We start from the raw sequence: 19,496 nt of genomic DNA, 5'->3' as shown, positions 1-19,496 counted from the left end.
ACATAACCAAAAAGGAGCACAAACTTTGGGGAGTCTGGGGTCTTGGTTAGATGTTGAAGTGAAATCTGAAACGTAGTTATAAACCTAACCTATGGACAAAGAGTAAATTTCATGATGAGTAGATAATTCAATATATCTTTCTAAATCGAGATAGTATAGCAAAATCAACTTAATCCACATTTATTTAGATTAACATTCAAATTCATGCCATTAAGTTTCAATATGAATTTGGTCATTGTTTCTTTCTTTTTCACTTCAATATTAAAGAACACAAATTCGTATTATGCTTCCACTGACATCCGAACTCGTAAGCCCATTTTTGTTCACTTTAAAATGTCATTTCGGATTGCCTGGCAATGATGACTTGCTATCCCGGATTGCCCGACAATGATGTTTCCTTAATTCATTTACCCGGGTTACCCGGCAATGATTACTTGCCATCCCAAACTGCTCGACAATAATGGTTTATCACCTCGAATTACCCAACAACGATGGTTTCTTAACTCGTTTATATCATCTTGGGTTGCCTAGTGATGATGACCTGCCATGCTGGATTGTCCGACAACAATGGCTTACTATAATTCTAGTCCATTACTGCATCAACCACCTATGCCACTTATCGTATGTCCAATAATCAATACGTATTCAAATCTTGACTAGTATACTCAAAATGTTTCTGCACAACTTCATATCCAATTTAGCTCCAATAATTATAATTCTAATCACTTTGGTACTTATCTTAGTACTCAAGTTCAAAATTCCATATCTTTTCAATTCACCTCAAAAGTTCACTTTAGTAGTGTACAAGGTATAATAACATGAAATTATGAAAAAAATAAGATAAGTGTTAATTCATAGAAACACTTATGAAACTCAAACTACTCATCACTGGTTTTCGACTTCCCCATTCCTTAATACATCAATGCACAATATTATTTTCCAACTCAATTCACAATTAAATTTAAAGTCTTACATATTTTGGTATTTATTCAATTTAGTCCTAAAACCCAATACTAACATATCTTTCATATTAAAACTCAGATTTAAATTTCAATTTCCCTATTGTCTATTTAAGACCTCCTATTTCTCATTTCTATATCAAATTTCACACTTTATGCATTTTAGTCTCTATTGCACAAAACTACCAATTAACTTCACAATTTAGCCATTTTTCATCTCTAAGCTTAAAATCTATAAATTTAATACCTACAACTTTCAATTCTCAACTATTGAAACTTTCAAACTTCAACAGTTTAACAAATTAAGACATGGGCTAGCTAGATTAAGCTCCCTCGATCTCCAAAAAATAAAATTTACAAGAAAAATGACTAAATTGAACTAATCAATTTGTTGCTTAAAACTCAAAGTCCCTAGGCTGAAAGCATCCTTTTTCTCCTATGGTGGATCGAGTGTATGAAGAAGATGAGAAATTATGTTTCTCTTTCCTTCCACCACACTTTTAACATATGTTTTTCTATTTCACTTTTTATTATTTAATTCATATAATTAATTTAAATTTTATAATATATTTCTTTATAATTTATGAAGCAACTGTCCACCTTAAAAACTTAAATAGTATTGTAACAGTCCGTTTTTAGTAAAATCGGAATAGTAGTTTCGGGATCACAAATCTGAAGTCAGAAAAATTTATTTTTATTATTATTTTATGTTCTACTGTATGATAGAAATACAGTATAAAAATTTCGTTAAGCTTAAAACTCCTAGTTATAAGTTGATACAAGAGTTCTTCAGGAGCATTTTAATAAGCTTAAAACTCCTAGTTAAAAGTTAAATTTATCTCTTGAATTATCTTTAATAATTATCCCACAAGTTCCTTCATAAATGCAAGTGTCTCATCAGTTTCAAATTCACTTGAAAGATAAAGATAGGATAATTTGAATCAATAACCATTCTCCCTTCTCTTCTTCAAAATAAAATTGACCGGCAAGATAAAAAATAACTGTACCTTCAATCCAAGAATTATTGTTGATAGAAAACTAACCAAGTTGAACCAAGTAAAAAATGCCAACATATTCACTTCACTTTAACTATCCTAACTCATTATCCCAAGAGTTGTCCTAACATGTTGTCCCGAGTGTTGTCTGAACAATGAGTGAAACAAAGGTATCCCAAATAGTTAAAGTTCCAACAGTGATATCATTGAAACAAGTGGCAAGATGTTTCAATATTTGAAGATATTTCACCAAAGTAGGCTCTCTAATGTCATAGTTTCCATTGAGTTGTTGAGCTACCAATTACGAATCAACAGAAGCTATAACATGTGTGTATACAGTTTTGGCTAGCTATAAGCCAATGATCAATGCTTCATACTTAAAGACAATATTATTTGAAGCGGGGAAGGAGAATACAAGGCAATATTTTCATTCTTGGCCTTAGGGATAGATGAGTAGTATGCCTACTCTCGCAAATAAGGTACAGTATACGGATTTGTTGCATTGTGATAGATGATGTCATTATAAATTAGGGTTATCACAAGATACATGTTCTTAGCTATTTTATGTGTTGGTGGGGTTGTTGGCATTGTTTTTAGAAGTGCAATTTTTGCTAGAGCTTATGCTTTGATTGCTTGACTAAGCTGAAATTGTTGACCAAATTTACTAAATTCTACACTCTATTTTATCAGTCTTCTTGAGGAACTATCTTTTCTAAAATGTCTTTCAGCAGGGCATCCGATAAAACGATAATTGGGTGCACTTGGAAATATGCTCATTACTTGTGTGCTACCACCAACTAATGTGTAAACAAGTTTTTCCATCTTGGTGTAATTTAGTTCTCCTTGATGTAGTATATTAGGATTTATAAGTCATGAAAGTGTTTAAGGGGAACTGTTACCAGTGGTTCATCTACGATAGAGAGGTATACGTAGAGTGGCTCTTGTAGGCTTAGCGTTGCAAGCATGGGTGATGAGAAGACACAATTCTTGATGTTTTCAACTTCTTTTTAGCACTGACTAGTCCATTTAAATTTTATAGCACCGCTTATGAGTTTAAAGAATGGTAAGCATTTTCCTGTAGAGTTCGGTATAGATTTATTAAGGGCAGTTGATGGGAGGGTGTACAAAATTCGAGTGAAAATGACTAAGTTGTAGGTCGGTTTGGGAGGTTTAGTAAAACAGTTAAGTTGAATCAATTAATAATTAAGCAATATATATATATCTAAATCCAATCCATTACATAAACCCAAATCCAATGCCTAAAACTCAAAAATTAAAATGAATTAATAATTTATACATAATACTAAAAAATTAAACTTAAAAATACTAAACCTAATAGCATATTATCTTCAAATCTTAAATTTAATTTTTTTAAAAAAAGTTATTCTTTTAAAACAACCATTTTATTAATTTTATGGGGTCAAAATCTCATTACCTTAAAAGCAAGACAATATTATCAGCTTAATAATTTCACAATTAAAAAATAAAATATAATGTTGGTTAAGTTGGTTTCCTGTTCGAATCAACCAAAAATGTCTATTTGGTTTTGTCAAATTTATAGGAAAATCAATTCGCTTTCTTGTTTTTAAAAAAGGAAAGTTGATTAAGTTAGTTATTGAATTTTTTAGATCGAATTAGTCGATTAATCACCCCTAGACATCAGTTCGTTAGTGATGGCAATGGGGTGGTCTGATTTTTTCCCGCCTTGCCCCGACTCGGTATTCTATCGTCACGTCTTGTCTTCAATCCGACTTTGATTTAAAAATAAAGTTAGCTCATTCGAAACTTGAACTCGAAAATTAATTGTATACCTGATCCAACCTGCTCGAGTTCAAACTTTTTTCTTTTTGAAAATGTGATTGATTAAATTAAAAATAAATGGCATCACTCCCCCCATTGAATTTGATGTGGTTTTTTTTTTTGTTAAACATAGAATTTATTGTGTTCATGATTTGCAACAAAAACCATGCTTGAGATGACTAAATAAAAAATATATATTACATCACAAAAGGAAAAAATATAAGGAATAAAAATGAGAGGGAAATTTGGGAAAATTAAAAAGAGAGGAAAGAAATAGTGTAAAATGATAGTAAATGTGGTAAAATGATGTTGGTAGCAATAAATTTTAAGGATTTTTAACCGAATTAATATTATATATATATTATGAGGGCAATTTCATGCTAAACTTGATCTAACTCGACCAAAAACTTGATTTCAAAAAAAGAAAAAGAAAATGAAACACTAATCTTATCAGGTCGGATTAACTTAGAACCTATTGATTTTAGGTTATTTTTTACTATCTCTAGTTCAGTATAATTAGCTAGAAGCGTTTGAAAAATGTAAAAGGATGAAGTTAAAATGTATGATTGTTGTCAGGATGGAATAGACTAGGATATAATGAAAATAAGATTTTGTTTGAATGAAATAGAGTGATGATGATTTGGTGTTTGCAGAAAGGCTCCTCTAGGGAACGGGCTCAAAACTCATGAATTAAAGCTTGATAGCATTCTCATTTTGTCACTCAATTCCCAGCTTGATGGAAGATGGTGTAGACTATCCAATTACACACATTCAGAAATGACCACAGAGGATGCCCACCATCTAACAAATGCAGTCCAAACCGCGCACGCTTCTCTAAGTTTCCTTTTTATGCCATCTTTTGGGGTCTTCTTAGTACAAAAGACGATAGGATTTAAATTGCGATCATAAATGTGTTTTTGTCATGTTTTTCAGTAATTGAATGCTGCCATGGGTGATAGTACCCTAGTCTTTTGGGCACATTGCTAGCAAGTAAGATTTGATTTGCCTTTTTCTTTACTATATGCAGCTTAATTATAAGGCATTGAAACACTAGTGGGCCATTGATTGACCACAAGTCCCATGAAAACCCCCACTTGGAACAAATATTATTGAAGTCTGGTTCTTGGGTGCCCCACAATCTTGGCCGCATAAACTTTGGGGCAACTCTATCACTTTGGATTACTTAGTTTTAAATCTTACCCTCTTTTAATGTGCTTGTTTTTAACCAGTTTAAACCCCATTGAATTGATTCAACTTAAATTTATTAAATATCACTTTTTAATATCCACCTATAAATTAACTAAATTCAAGCTCTCCATCAAACTGAGTAAAAATATTTGCGTTGGAGCATCATAAATTTGGTTGAACCCTACTCTTTCCCAAAATAACTATTAACTTGTTTGAAGGGTTAATTAATTAAGATTAGATCTAATATTTGCTAAGTAAAAAGGGCATAATATATTATTCAATTTCCTTTAGGCACGAACATCAACCCACCCCATGTGGGTTCAATTCGTCTGCTTCCGAAGGAATAATTAAGAATGATAATTGTTATTTCGAATCCCACGTGGATTTCTCTAAAAATGCCCCATGCTTTTTAATAAACCATTATTCACGGACGGATGAAATTTATGTGATTATCATACTTTTTCCTAACTTTTTTTAAAATTGAAATTTTAATCCCTAATATATTATTCATCAAAATTCTAGATAATGATTTGAACTATGGTTGCAGATTAAAATTTTAAAATTAAAAATTGTATAGAAAATAAAATACATATATAATTTAATTTATGCATAGTAGGGGGACTAATAACACAATTTGACCATGAATATATATTTTCTTCGTATCTAAGTTCAATTTAGATTGTCCACAGCGTTGGAATCACAAAGCACGTAATCAAACAGTAAGTAAGCGACAACGTATCTAATTCCACATTATATGTTGACCGTATAAAATACAGTAAAATGTATTACCGTATTTTTGTACAATCAAGACCACGTCTTCTTTTTTTTTCTCCATTTCAGAAACAACCAAAGTAGAAAAACATCAACTCTGCCTCTCTCTCTTTATCCTGTCTTAGTTCAGCTTTTTTTTCACCCCTATCTCTCACTACCTTCATTCACTTTCAGAGACTTCACTGAAAGAGAAATGGAGTTTTTCACAAACTAAATTTACAAAGTATTGTTTTGTTTTCAACGTGAAGTTGGAAATTTGTTTCTCTTTATTTTATGTTATTTGGTTTCGGAATGTTGATGGAAGAGGTTTGAGTTTCGGAGTGAAGAAGGTGACAGTGGAAATGAGTTTACCGACGACATTTTCGGGAAGGAATCCGGCGGACGCGGATCTCAAGCCGACGAGGAAGCGGACGACACGGAACACGAGGTGGAAGAGGGTCGGTGCAGCGGTAGTTGGGAGGCGGAGCAGGCCGGAGACGCCGTTGTTGAAATGGAAGATGGAGGAAAGGGAGAGAGTGAGAGATAAAGGCGGTGGAGTTGAGAAGGAGCTCGAGGAGGAGGAGGATGGTGGTCGTGCACGACGGAGGAAAGGAACTTCAACTGTGTCAGCGAGGAAGCTTGCAGGTGGATTGTGGCGGTTGCAGTTGCCAGAGACGGTGACGCTGGGTGGGGGAGAGAGGAGGAGGGAACAGTTGGGGTTGAAGGTGAGATATTTCAACCTTTTCTGGCTCAAAGATCTGTGGTTTTATTTATTTTTGTTACAATGGGAATGATGTGATGAAGAAGTGTGATTGTTTGGATAATTTTCTGCTTAAGTTTGAAGCTTTAATACTGAAAATAATGCTCTTCTTTTATAATACAATCATTGTTAAAGTGTTATTTTCAATTTTTAAAAGTGAACTTGTATATATATAACGCTGATCTTTATAATGTTTTAGATTTTGCCTGCATGCCAAGAAAATGAAGCTTTCTACTTTTGCTAGCCCAAGAAAATGATCTTTATAATGATTGATAAGATTTTGTATAATATAATGGACTTTTCATTTTTCTTAAAGTTCACCTTTATTAATACATCTCCGGGATATTGGTATTGCGGTAAGACGCAAGATCTTTTAAAAACATTAAAAAAAATTTTGATATATTGATATTGCACATATGATCATTTCCGACAATCACCTTTTTGATGCATTGATCATGTTTGAAGTTTCTTGTCATTGTAAGCTATGGTCTGGTTTTTATTGTCATAATTCTGAGAGGCTTTTATGAGTAGTATTTTACAGGCTTTCTATGGATATTATCTTTGAAAAAGGGTTATAAGATTAGTTGACATTTACTATTTGCTTGATCCTCTATACATTTGATAATTTGTTTAAATTACATCTGAATGTTCTTCTGCTTGCTCTGCTTTTACTGATATACTTTTCTGTGTCTTGATTGATTTATTGTAGTTAAGCAATTTGATTCATTATTAGGACCTTATGAGTTTAATTACCTTGTAATTTTCTGCAGGCTGGTAACGGTTTTATCGGTGTCCCGTTTCTTTATCATCACAAGGACAAATTCTATGGTTCAGAGCCAAAGGATCCATTACAAAGCCCTAGTTCTGTCTCTCCTGCAAAGAACAGCTTTCGGCGTAAGGTATGCTTGCCTCCTTGAGCTTCACCGTTCAATCTTGAACTTGTAATGATCTGATCAATATGTAAAACATTGATAGAAAACCAAACCATTGGTATCTCACTCGTGCGGCAAATGTGTCGTGCATTGCATTCTATAGTTTCTCTTAGTGGGATTTGTTAGGTTCCATTTTGATGATCTTGTAAAGAAAATAAAATGTTCTTGTTCTTTTCGGCATCTCAAATGTTACCAACGCGAAAGCCTTGGTCCCAGATAAATGCAGAATTTATTGGTATGAAAATTAATTGATTTCTTACTCTTCTGATCTTAAGCTACTTTTCTCCTTTTTAAGGTCGAGCCTTTAATTCAATTTTCAAACTCTGCGATGGAGGGGGCAACGAAGTGGGATCCTGTCTGCTTCAGAACAACAGATGAGGTACGGCAAATTTATAGTCGCATGAAGCGTATTGACCAGCAAGTAAGTGCAGTATCAATTGTTTCTGCCCTTGAAGCTGAGCTAGAGCAGGCTCGAGTTCGCATCAAGGAGCTTGAAACTGAGTGCTGGTCCTCAAAGAAGAAACATGAGCACTTCTTGAGAAAAGTTAGTGAGGAAAGAGCTGCGTGGCGAAGCAGAGAGCATGAGAAAATACGTGCATTTGTCAATGATGTCAAAGCTGATTTGAATTGGGAAAAGAAAAACCGGCAGAGACTTGAGATTGTCAGTTCCAAATTGGTGAAAGAGCTGGCTGCTGCCAAGTTATCAGCAAAGCAATATATGCAGGACTATGAAAAGGAAAGAAAGGACCGAGAACTAATTGAAGAAGTATGCGATGAGCTTGCTAAGGAAATTGGAGAAGACAAGACTGAAGTGGAAGCATTAAAGAGAGATTCCATGAAGCTTCGAGACGAAGTCGATGAGGAAAGAAAGATGTTGCAGATGGCCGAGGTCTGGCGTGAAGAACGTGTACAGATGAAGCTCATTGATGCAAAAGTAGCACTTGAAGAAAGGTATTCACAGATGAACAAGCTTGTTGTAGATTTAGATACTTTTCTAAGGTCAAGGACCGGAACTCTGGATGTGAAAGATATGAGAGAAGCAGAATCACTTCGACAAGCTTCTGCTTCAGTTAATGTCGAAGAAATCAAGGAATTTGCATATGAGTCGGCAAACCCTGATGACATTTTTGCTGTTCTCGAAGATGTGGTGTTAGCTGAGGCCAATGAAAGGGAAACTGAACCATCTGTTGCATGTAGTCCAGCCAGCCATGCCTCTAAAGTTCATACGGCAAGTGCTGAAATGAATATGATGAAAAAAGACGGTAATCTGAGACATTCGAATCTGTATGGTGATCAGAAAGATGAGATTGAAGAAGATGAGAGTGGATGGGAAACTATCAGCCATATTGAGGGTCAAGGCTCAAGTTATTCACCGAAAGGGAGTGCTGCATCTGCAGATAAGTTTCATCGGCACAGCAATCTCTCTGGGAGTGGAACTGAATGGGAAGGAGATACCCCAGTGACAGAAATTAGCGAAGTTTGTTCCTTGCCTGCAAGACAGTTGAAGAAGGTGTCGCCCATTGTGAGGCTTTGGAGATCAGTCCCAAAAAATGAAGAACATTTCAAGGTAATCTCAGTAGAAGGAACCAATGGAAGGCTTTCTGATGGAAGGAAGTGTAACGGCAGTATCATGTCCCCAGATAAAGGGTCAGATAATGGTGGGTTCAGCCCCTTGGACCTGGTGGGACATTGGAGTTCACCTGACCTGGGTCATCCGCACATAATGAAGGGGATGAAAGGGTGCATTGAATGGCCTCGCGGTGTACAGAAGAAGAGTTTGAAGGCAAAACTTTTGGAGGCAAGAACCGAAAGTCAGAAGGTCCAATTGCGGCATGTCATTAAGCAGAAGATTAAGTAGATGGTGATTTTAACTGCGAAGCTTATTCATCACGGTAGCCAAATACATCCATCAGACACTAGGCACCTTCTGCTTCCAGTTCAAAATTGGTTAAAAGTTGGAAGGAGCATGCTAAAACAGGCATCATGTATAAATTTATCAATTCTTGGGTTTTCCGGTTCTTGCTCCTTAGCTCATGCTACACTGAGAGTTTGGTTTTGTTCCTTATGATGATATCTTTGGATGATGCTGTTGATCAAACAGTTGGTCTTATATCTTTTCATCTGTAGCTGTGATTCTGCATGGTAGCATAGTCGATTCTCTTTGTAATTGAGAAAGCAAGGTACGCCTTTTGTATTGTCATCTTAGATCCGAGGATATCAAGGGAAAAAGATTCATGGTAGACTGAAAATAATAACATTTTTTTGTAGCTAAGATTTGATGTAGTTCTCATACAGAACTCATGGAGTCAAGATCCTCATTTTGCAATTTGAAAGCAATAAAAGTTTCTTCTTCCCACAGCAATGCATCCCACCACCTGTTTTCTTCTTTAATTGCCTTTCCGTTCTTTACACTGTTTTCACTCTGATTCTGCCAATTTCAATATAAATCTCCTTAAATACAGGAAAAGGTCAGGCTCTCTCATCAGCACATATATCCTTTTCACAATACAACAAACTTTGGATTATTATTAGCATTCAAGACCCCTGAGTTCATCAACTATTGAAGGAAGTGATTGGAAAATGATCAGTCAAAGTTCCTCTGATCGTTTTCGATGTTCAGTAACACATTTCTTGAACATAATGTATGATTCACTAATCTCCATGAACAATGTGAATCAGATCATTCAAGTTTTTTTTCTAATGGAGCTCACATGTTATGATTGTACATTCAAAGATTAGATGTTTACAACGTGTACAGATGCTCTTTGCTTACTCTAGTTATTGTTTGATGCAAGCCCTCTGAATCCTGCCGCAGAGTTTTCTATCTCCATAGCTCAAGATGATTCGGGTTTAGATGCATTCTTTTGCAGATGTTCAAGGAATTCGATCACCACATTATCAGTCCAGGGAGCTCCAAAGGGTGCGTCATCACCGGCAACCCAGCCTAAATGACCACCCTGGGGTGTTACTATCAGCATGCAGTTCGAGTTGTCCTTAAAACATCAGAAAGTACACTTCATTAGTTATGGAAGTCAATGGAGACATTCTTTAGTGTGAATAGGATACTCCGGATTTTCCAACATGTTTTTGGGATGCCAAGCATCTATGCTGATTAAACATTTAGTATGGTAGAATGAGTCACAGGATGACCTACACTTACCTTGATATCTGAGTAAGGAGTTGCCTCAATGGGCGCAATTGGATCATTTGCAGCCTGCAAAACACCATTAATGAATCAGGTTTTTAAAGTATAATGGATGCTGAAAATCAATGTTTTAAACTTTTGAAACCAAAACCAATCACAGTATGAACTGCCCACAAAGCTACCTGGACGCAAAGCAAAGGGATCCGGACATGTTGTACGACATGACAACTACATGAATTTGAGTAATATTCATCCACTGACTTGTAACCTAATGACACTGCAATGTGTTACACATAGCAACTCTAGTCAGTTGTTAAATCTGTCATCAAACAGACATTGCTTGAAAAGCAAGGAAAAAAAGGAAAGCAAAACTACTTTGATGCTAAGGTCATAGTTTCATATCAATGTTCATTGGATACATAATGATATCAAACCCATATCATATTCGATACTCACTCGATCCCTAGTTCGAGTAACACAGGTTTGATGTAAGAAAAAACATACCTCGTGTTATTGCTTCATCGTATTCCCGTACGGTACGAGGATTCAAACCCGCTTGGACATTATATTCATCATGCATTTCTTCGAAGAGGGAAGCATGTCTAGCATGGTAGAATCATTTCATGTTATATGGACTCAAAAAAGGATATCTTCAAATTTTAATGCAATTAACAGTAAGAGGAAATTCATGTATAATTACTTGTCAAAAGTTCTAGAAAGACCTCCCCTAAGTGCTCTGTCATAAATATTGTTGAAGCCCTTTCGGAGATTTTCATCTGCAATCACTAAGTTGAAAGGATTGCACAGTGATACAGCACCAGAGAGAGAGCACCTATGGTGCTCCTGCATGCCAAAAATTTAATAACTTATACATGAGGCGGGTTATGTTATTCAGACTTTTCATTTTATGTCCGATATATGTTCGGACCTTAAAAAAAAAAAACCGTATTTCGCTTACCCTTCCCAAGTAATTGACAAGGATATTGCCTCCAAGAGACCAACCAACAGCATAAATACTTGCTTTGGGGTACCTAGATGAAACATGATCTACTACATGACAAGTATCTGCTGTGAATGAAGCTGTTTGGAGCTGCAAATCAAGGATAAAATGAGTATAAGTCCGCAACCGTAATTTAAATCCGTAAGAAAGCAATTTATTAGTAGTATAGTACCTGAGGAGTAGTAACAGGACTATTTGCACAGCCCCTGCTATTGAACACTACAACCCTCCAGCCTTTGCTCTTAGCTTTCACCAGCATATGCTTCACATATGAATCTTGACTCCCTCCAGTTAGCCCTGGCTGCAACATTCAATTTCAATAATCATTCAACTTTTCCCACCAACCAAACAAAAGGGTAGAAAATCAAACCCCTGAAATTGAATACTTTTCCCTCCTTTCATCGAATTAAACAAAAGGGTATTTAAAACAGATAATACACAAACCAGTAAAATGAGGATCGGAGAGTCGGAAGGCAAGCTGCGGTGGTCGCCATAGACCCAATCCAAGGCTATGGTGCCATTGTCTTGGGTCCGGAGGCACTCACGGCGGTACTTAACTTCGGGGACAGTACGGAAGAAGGCAGCAAATATGGTCTCAAGATGGCGGTTCCAACCAATGATGGGGAAAGGCTTGTAAGGAAGGTGAAGGGTGTTGAAAGCAGGGAGAAAGCGATCAGCTCCTCCACCAGTGATTTCGAGTGAAGGGTGGTGGTGGTCTGGCATCCCGGTGGTTGTAGTGACGGTTGCAGCACTGACACGGACGGTGGTTAGTGGTGGACGTTGGTGGCGTAGACGGGTGATTGATGGTGGTTTGGAGGTGAGAGACAAGGGAGAAGTCGCCATATTGGAGTTAGCCCAGATTTTGTCCTAGACTTATGCATTTACTAGATTTTAAAGTTGTGTGGCTGACAGGACGTGAACATAGATTTCGTATGATCTGAGCAAAAGAAAAGACAGATTTTGTCTGAGTTCATTACATTATTATTCATGAAGAAAATTTTGACAACGTGATTGAGCTTGGGACCATTTTGTCACGTTTTTATTGCATGTACCCCATGGAAATGACACAACAGAGAGGGTCTCACTAACCCTGTTGTTCAATTCCAAAGTTACTTTAAAATATAAGCATTCAACGTCCGAGCTGGTTTTTAGATTTTTAATATTTTATAAAATTTATAACATATACAAATAAATTAAATATATAGTAATATATAATAGTAACATTATCTCTATATATAAAATTTTAATAAATAAAGAAAACATTAAAATATTATATTAAAAATAGTATTTGATAACCTAAAATAGGCTTGGACTTATTATTTATAAATATGAATGGATTTGAGCAAAAAATTAGGTTCATATTTTAGGTCTAGCTAAGCTTGAGCTACTATAAAAATGTGTTAATATGATGTTTAAGATCGGTCCAACCCTGAATACCTCTAGATTGTGATTTTTTATAAAGCTAATTTACTATCTTGTGTGATGCACGGGTTGCTCGTTAGTTTTATAAAATTGTTATTATTTAATATTGGTTTATTAATTAAAATTGTTCATGAAACAATATTTGGGAAGATATAAACCATTTAAAAAAAAAACTTAATAATATAATGTTAAACCGAAAATATTAAAATGTGTGCAAGCAAATTTAATAGCATATTTCAAAAAATATAATCAATAATCTTTGTTCCTTCAACGTTGCAGTGTCTGGCTTAAAAATAGATTTTAAAAAATATTGTTACAATGCTAATATAAAGAAGAATTCAACAAACTAATTATTTTATCATTTTATATATTTTATAATTCAATATTTTTATATGATTTATATAATTATATGGTATTTTTTTCTATGTACTTTTAAAAAAATATAAAATTTAACTTTTTATATTTAAAAAATATTTTTTTCTCAATTTAAATATTTTAATTAAATTATTTACAGTCTTTTTAAAAAAAAATTATCAACTATATTTTTGCTCAATCTTATATAGCATCATATTAGCCAACTTAATAAGTTCTCAGTTTTTTGTATTTTCATAAAAAAAACGTGTATCAACTAAAAATTCAAATAAAAAATTTGAAAGGATTTAACTTTTGAAGTGTTAAATATAATAACTAAACATCAATTTTTGACAAAATGTATAATCATGTTTGTCACACCCAAAATATATACGGTTAGGAATTAAAATTAAATAAGAAATGAGCCTTAGGCTTGATGGTTAAGTACTAGTTCCCTTCTTAGAGGTCTTAGGTTGAGTCCCTCTTTCGCCATTTCATTTCTTTTAATTTTGGCCAAACTTTGGGATATTTACCATTGTCACCCTAGGGTTTATAAGCCCTAGGTATTTAACCCATTTTTTCCTAGTTAGATTCTACATCTTGCCTCTTTTCAAATCTTAATAGAATTTGCTCTCCATCTTATTTTTCTTTTTTTTTTCTCCCATAATTTTTACTTTTGAACTATCAATTATTTTTCTTCCCCGTATTAAATCGACCCCCATTCATTCAATTTCTAACGGTGATTAGAGTTTTCGTCGTTATCATATGTTACCTTTGCTAAGATCAGTAAGTGCATCCGTTTCGATAATTAAATTTCGTTCGATTAATCAATTATTTTTCGAATCTTACCAATATTTGATAATCTTGCCCAAATCTTGATACCAATCATTAATTGTGTGTATTTACCGTTGAAGAACCGAATCTAGGTGAATTAAATCAAAATTGATTGTAAGGAACGCCAATCGGGCTTGTGGTGAAAGGTGTGTGCTTTTTCCAAGTGAATCGGTGGTGATCGTGTGTAGGTTTAGGGCCACACAGTCTACCATGTGCCCCTTTAAATTGTAGGGTAGTTCGTCTTCCACATGACCTCAGCCTTTTACACGGCCTACCATACAACCGTGTCCTTCCTGTAGGCTAATTCATCATTTTCTACATGACCTCAAATTGTTACATGGCCTGGCCATAGGGTAGTGTAACCCTTCTACACGGCTTGGCCACACGGCGGTGTGATCTTTATTTTACAATTTTACCCAAAAGTTTATGAATTATTCAGTTTAGTCCTTATATAGTCCCTGAATTGTTTTTAGAGTTTTTATTTACTCAATTGAGTCCTTGATATTATGTATATTCTAGAATCTGTGATTTAATGACTGAATTGCTATTGTTATATTGTATGATATGTGAATGTTACATGACTACTGTCATTGTAACTTTGATAAACTATTACTGCTATTACTGTTTTTGCCCTACTGAATACATGTTAAGTATGCCTATTGTTTCTGCACTATTCTGTTACAAGCATGTCATATTGCATTGCATGGAGGTGGGACGATATGAACGGAGGAAGTAGTGGTAGTTTAATAATTTGCAAACACTGGTGGTTCATCCACAACTTACTGGCAGTTTATCTGCAAACTTTATATATGGAAATACTGATGGTTTACCCATATTTTTTTTATTGACAATTTATTTGCAAATTAGTGGTGGTTTATCCAAAATGCAGTGTGTAGGGATGGATGAGTTTTGGGAACTCTTACTGTGGTGTATAGCGGAGTTGGGTAGGATCTCTTCTGATAAACTAAAATTACATTGCCATTCATAAGCATGTACATGCAAAACGGTGAATTCTGGAATATTATATTGATGTGTTGATCTGAAAAACTGATACTCTGAATTGCTATACGATTGTGATTATTCTAAGAATTATTATTTTGTATGTTTTGTCTATTGTTTTACACCAATTTTCTTGTGATTGGACTCACACTGAGCTCTCTAAACTTACCCCCTTAATTTCTATCTTTACAAATATCCCATAAGGTTAAGATGTGGACTTGACATTTGGAGGGCTTGTCTCGGAATATATTTTATAAAAGCATTTTAGATGTATTATTTATAATTTCTGTTATTTGAGAATTGTACTATTTATTTGAACTGTGACATGAGACTTAAATTTTGGGTTAATTTTGGCATGTATGACATTTAAGTTGATTAGGTTGTTGAAATATGGATTTTGATTTAATTATGCATAAAATTATGGTTTTCATTAAAACTATATTGAATATCACTTTTCCACAGCGATATTATGTAAAAGAGATTTTTGAAAAAAAATAGAAAATAACTTTTACTAAGTAAACATTAAAATCAATCGGTTTTTGGAACAATATTGTATCTTTAGAAGCATACTAAGTTTTTCTTCTAAGGTAAATAAATGTTTTAGAAAGATTGTTTTAAAAACTTCGATAGTTTTACTAGGTCATTCTGGTGGCCAATTTAATCTTCCAAATTCGATCATAACTTTTAGGCCGGGTTGGGGAGGTTACATTTGTAACGCCCTTAACTCGACCCGAATTATCGAGTCTGGATCTCAGATGCTACCACATATAAACATATAGCTAAAATTTAAACTATTGGCATATATGTACTCATAAACATACTTCTTATTTCTTTTTATGGTTTTTAGGATACAATTGTATATTATATAGTTGCATCAAAGTTCAAAAACAACACCTAACATTTTTAAAACGGACTCCAAATGGTTTTGTTTAAGTATACACTATACACTATGGTGTCCTTTGTATGCATAATACCGTGACTAAAACCGCCATTTTGGCGCGCTCCTGGCTTGGTCCCTCTAGCGAACTCATTCGTACATTAACACTTAAAACATGAACAAACACTTGTAAGTTCATACAAACTTAGTGAGTTTTTAACACAAAATACCTTGGAGCTTTTCTGGTTGTATTCCTCATCTCAAAGAAATTTGGATCACACTTTAGTGTTTGGCTAATACTTTATACTATCAGATATATTCCTATACTCCAGCTTTAATACTAAACGTATCAATTCTCATTTCACGTCTGGCTGATCCCCAAATCTTATCAAATGATATTTAAACATTCTTCTTCAAACAAACGTTGAATATCTTTCTCCATGTTGGATGATCCCATATATTAATCTCTGGCGGATAACTTAACTAACTGATCTTACATTTGACAGGTACCAAATAACTCAAAATTTGTCTCTTCATAGTGTAGATAACTCAGTCCAGCTAATGTTTACACCTTTCATATATGTAAATATGCCCATATCCTGAACAAGCCACTCTGTCGGATACCATACAATTTCTTTAGAACTGTAGAGGCATACCCTTAATCGCGATACACTCCTTAAACCTTATTCCATTTATTCCAAAGGTAAATAAGCCAAGTTAAATATAGACTTATCAGATCCTTATCACAAAATTTTCCATCGAAGAAATCCCAAGACTTTCCCAAATCTTACTGCATAGACGATTAACCAAATTCTATTACATAGACTTCACCAATTACACTACATAGACATTACAAAATTGCCTACAAAGACAAATACTGATTATGCTATTCAGGCTTAACAGATCACGCCCCACAAACTTTGTCGAATACGTCACAAAGGCCAATCAAAATACACCACAAAGGCTAATCATAATACACTACAAAGGCTAACACAAAGGCTAATCAGAATACGCCACAAAGGCTAATCAGAATACGCCACAAAGACTAATCATAATACACCACAAAGGCTCTATTTGGATGCCACTAAGGCATCACATGAATTTCCGTATTTGCAATATGGATTTGCCTAAACTCACCATTGCGTGAGGTTTTCCCATCATCACCTCGGGACGTGTAAAAACCCTAATAGATAAATACGGTTTATTCATCCTTATCCCTACACAACTCCCAATCAAATTAAAACCCCAAGTCCACCCTAACACATCTCATGCACTGCACACGCAAGAAAAAAAAAAGAAAATAAATACACCTTAATGCTTGCACAAGGGTTCGAACTCCAGACCCCGAACACACTTGCAAATCACTTAACCACTGAAGCATATACTTATTTATGACAGAATTCATAAAAATAGAATTGAATAAATCATGGCGTTACAATTGTAGTTTTGGTGTACCATTATATGATGAATTATGGTGATAGTGAAAAAGGGACTAAATCAAAAGAAAATAAAATATGTTATGATATTTTGAATATGTGGAAAGTGGGTTTAGATGAAGTAACTTAAAATTTATAGTGTTGTATGTGAAAAAAGTGAAGAGAATTTACAAGTTTTAGCGCTATTATTATGATAAGGACTAAATTATAAAAAGTACAAAGTTGTATTATTTTCTGTCAAGCGAATGAATGTAAAGGTTTAATAACAAGAAAATCCCATGTAGACGAGTCTCGAGCTATTAGGATATTGATGTGCCATTAAGGAAAATTAACGCGCTTATCGTATTATTCCGCACTTCAATGCTTATCGTTGTAAAAATTTGCAGTTCGATGCTTATCGATATTATTTTGCACTTCGGTGCTTATCGTTATTTACACTTTGTACTTAGTGATATATGATATGCATTAACAATGCATTATTGATTCATTTCCATATATCCTAAGTGTTTAGCTAGTTTACATTGGGCTATAGTATCGTATTCAACTATTATAAATTAATGGTTTACGGTAAGTAATGAACGGTAAGTATGATTTTTGGAAAATGTTAAACTTTGGGGATTAATTTGATATGAAGTAGATGTCTATATAATGAATATAATTTAATTTTATTAGTAGTAGTTTTTAAAAATCTTGAAGTACTTACTAAGTCTTCATAGACTTACCGAGTTAATTTTCTAACGCGTAGGTGCAGTAGATCCCATCGAGTTAATATCAAGGTCGAGTGCATCCCATCTTATCACCACTCCAAGAGGCAAGATTTTATGTATGAATTTTGGGGTTAGTATGGCATGTACATAGGTTCTTGGTATAGGTGAATATTAGATAAAATAAAAGGCAAACTTTGGAAACCTTATTAATTTGATGATCTAATAACATATTTTGTTAGCTTTTGAAATGAATTTATAAGAGTTTAACATATGCATGCATATATGATGTTATTATATGGCTATCATGATTAATTTTAATGTGTTTGAGGTTAAACGAATTGTCTTTGAAGTACTGGACTATTTTGAATCAATGTAGGGGGTTTTAGTAATTTTTTCAACTATTTTTGTCTCAATTTAACCTAAGGTATTGATACATGGGGGTAAGGTATCAATACCTAGGCCCTAAAATAAGAAAATTTCGAAACAGAAAGAAATTTTGGTATCTATATTGATTTTGGTATCAGTATTGAAGGCTAGGTATCTGATAAGTGATGAAAGTAACATATTTTAATCATGTTCTTAATGCATTTTTGGATGATTATTTATACAAATGGGTGAATTTTATGCTTCTAATCCTTTGAATTCATGTTTCTATACTTAGGTGATCATTTTGGAGTAAAAGGATCGAAAAACGAGTGAAAATTGGACAAAAAGAGCAGATTTCAGGAGCCACATGGGCTGAGCCTTCCCATACGGGCCAAACACATGACCATATTCTAGACATTGTCGATTTCGGAACATGCATCCCAAACATGCGGAGAAACACAATTTTTAGGCTTTCTGGGCATTCTAAAGTCTATAAATACCAAATAGAAGAAGAGAGATGGGAGCCATCAGAGAATATTGAAGAAAACAACTCGAAGAACACCATTGGAGCCAACTCTGAAGCATATTTCCATTAAGATTGAAGACCTGCTTTTAATTTCTTCTAAATTTTTTATGAGTTTCTTTATTTCCTGTGGTTATTTTGATTTTGAGATGTTTTTATTCACAATTATGAACTAGTTCCCTAGATACCTAGGGAAAATGAAACCTATGATGAATTCTATTATTTGATTTCTATTTTACCCGATAAATACTTGATTCTTGTTCTCAGTTATGTGTGTTTATCTCTTGTTTTAATATTTTAGGAATATTAATTCATGTTTAATATGCTTAAATTAGAGGAGGAAAAGTCTTTGTTTTAGAGGAGATCTAGTATAATTGAGTGGAGTTTCATGCAGTCCTAGAAATAGAACGATATAAATCTACCAGATTAGAGTCAAATCCAATAGGGGAATC

At 34.2% G+C, this 19,496-nt stretch overlaps 2 protein-coding genes across 2 annotated transcripts; one reads left to right on the top strand and one right to left on the bottom strand.

Moving 5' to 3' along the window:
- The first annotated feature begins 5,740 nt into the window (after positions 1-5,740).
- LOC107920070 (uncharacterized) lies at positions 5,741-9,742 on the top strand. Its single transcript, XM_016849587.2, has 3 exons — positions 5,741-6,417; positions 7,223-7,351; positions 7,680-9,742. The coding sequence occupies exons 1-3, from the start codon at positions 6,055-6,057 to the stop codon at positions 9,240-9,242; spliced, it is 2,055 nt and encodes a 684-aa protein (XP_016705076.1). The 5' UTR covers positions 5,741-6,054; the 3' UTR covers positions 9,243-9,742.
- Positions 9,743-9,957: 215 nt separating this feature from the next.
- LOC121225108 (embryogenesis-associated protein EMB8) lies at positions 9,958-12,537 on the bottom strand. The gene is made up of 8 exons (XM_041109048.1): positions 11,974-12,537; positions 11,702-11,830; positions 11,488-11,619; positions 11,230-11,372; positions 11,034-11,131; positions 10,712-10,806; positions 10,545-10,598; positions 9,958-10,377 (listed from the first exon to the last, which is right to left on the bottom strand). Exons 1-8 carry the CDS (start codon positions 12,370-12,372, stop codon positions 10,219-10,221), a joined length of 1,209 nt encoding a protein of 402 aa, XP_040964982.1. The 5' UTR covers positions 12,373-12,537; the 3' UTR covers positions 9,958-10,218.
- Positions 12,538-19,496: the final 6,959 nt, after the last annotated feature.

This window comes from Gossypium hirsutum, chromosome D13 (assembly GCF_007990345.1).
Source record: "Gossypium hirsutum isolate 1008001.06 chromosome D13, Gossypium_hirsutum_v2.1, whole genome shotgun sequence".
Classification (NCBI taxonomy): Eukaryota; Viridiplantae; Streptophyta; class Magnoliopsida; order Malvales; family Malvaceae; genus Gossypium; species Gossypium hirsutum.
Note: the sequence above shows the minus strand (reverse complement) of the source record. Positions and strands in the feature narration are given on the sequence as shown.

What these genes read in the sequence shown, in the direction of transcription:
- LOC121225108 (XM_041109048.1), bottom strand. Translation starts at nt 12,372, where the DNA reads ATGGCGACTTCTCCCTTGTCTCTCACCTCCAAACCACCATCAATCACC. An exon ending in TTGTCAATTACTTGGGAAGG is followed by an intron (nt 11,373 to 11,487) that starts GTAAGCGAAATA and finishes TTTGGCATGCAG; the next exon opens with GAGCACCATAGGTGCTCTCT. An exon ending in CTTTCTAGAACTTTTGACAA is followed by an intron (nt 11,132 to 11,229) that starts GTAATTATACAT and finishes CTACCATGCTAG; the next exon opens with ACATGCTTCCCTCTTCGAAG.
- LOC107920070 (XM_016849587.2), top strand. Translation starts at nt 6,055, where the DNA reads ATGAGTTTACCGACGACATTTTCGGGAAGGAATCCGGCGGACGCGGAT. An exon ending in GGGAACAGTTGGGGTTGAAG is followed by an intron (nt 6,418 to 7,222) that starts GTGAGATATTTC and finishes AATTTTCTGCAG; the next exon opens with GCTGGTAACGGTTTTATCGG. An exon ending in AGAACAGCTTTCGGCGTAAG is followed by an intron (nt 7,352 to 7,679) that starts GTATGCTTGCCT and finishes CTCCTTTTTAAG; the next exon opens with GTCGAGCCTTTAATTCAATT.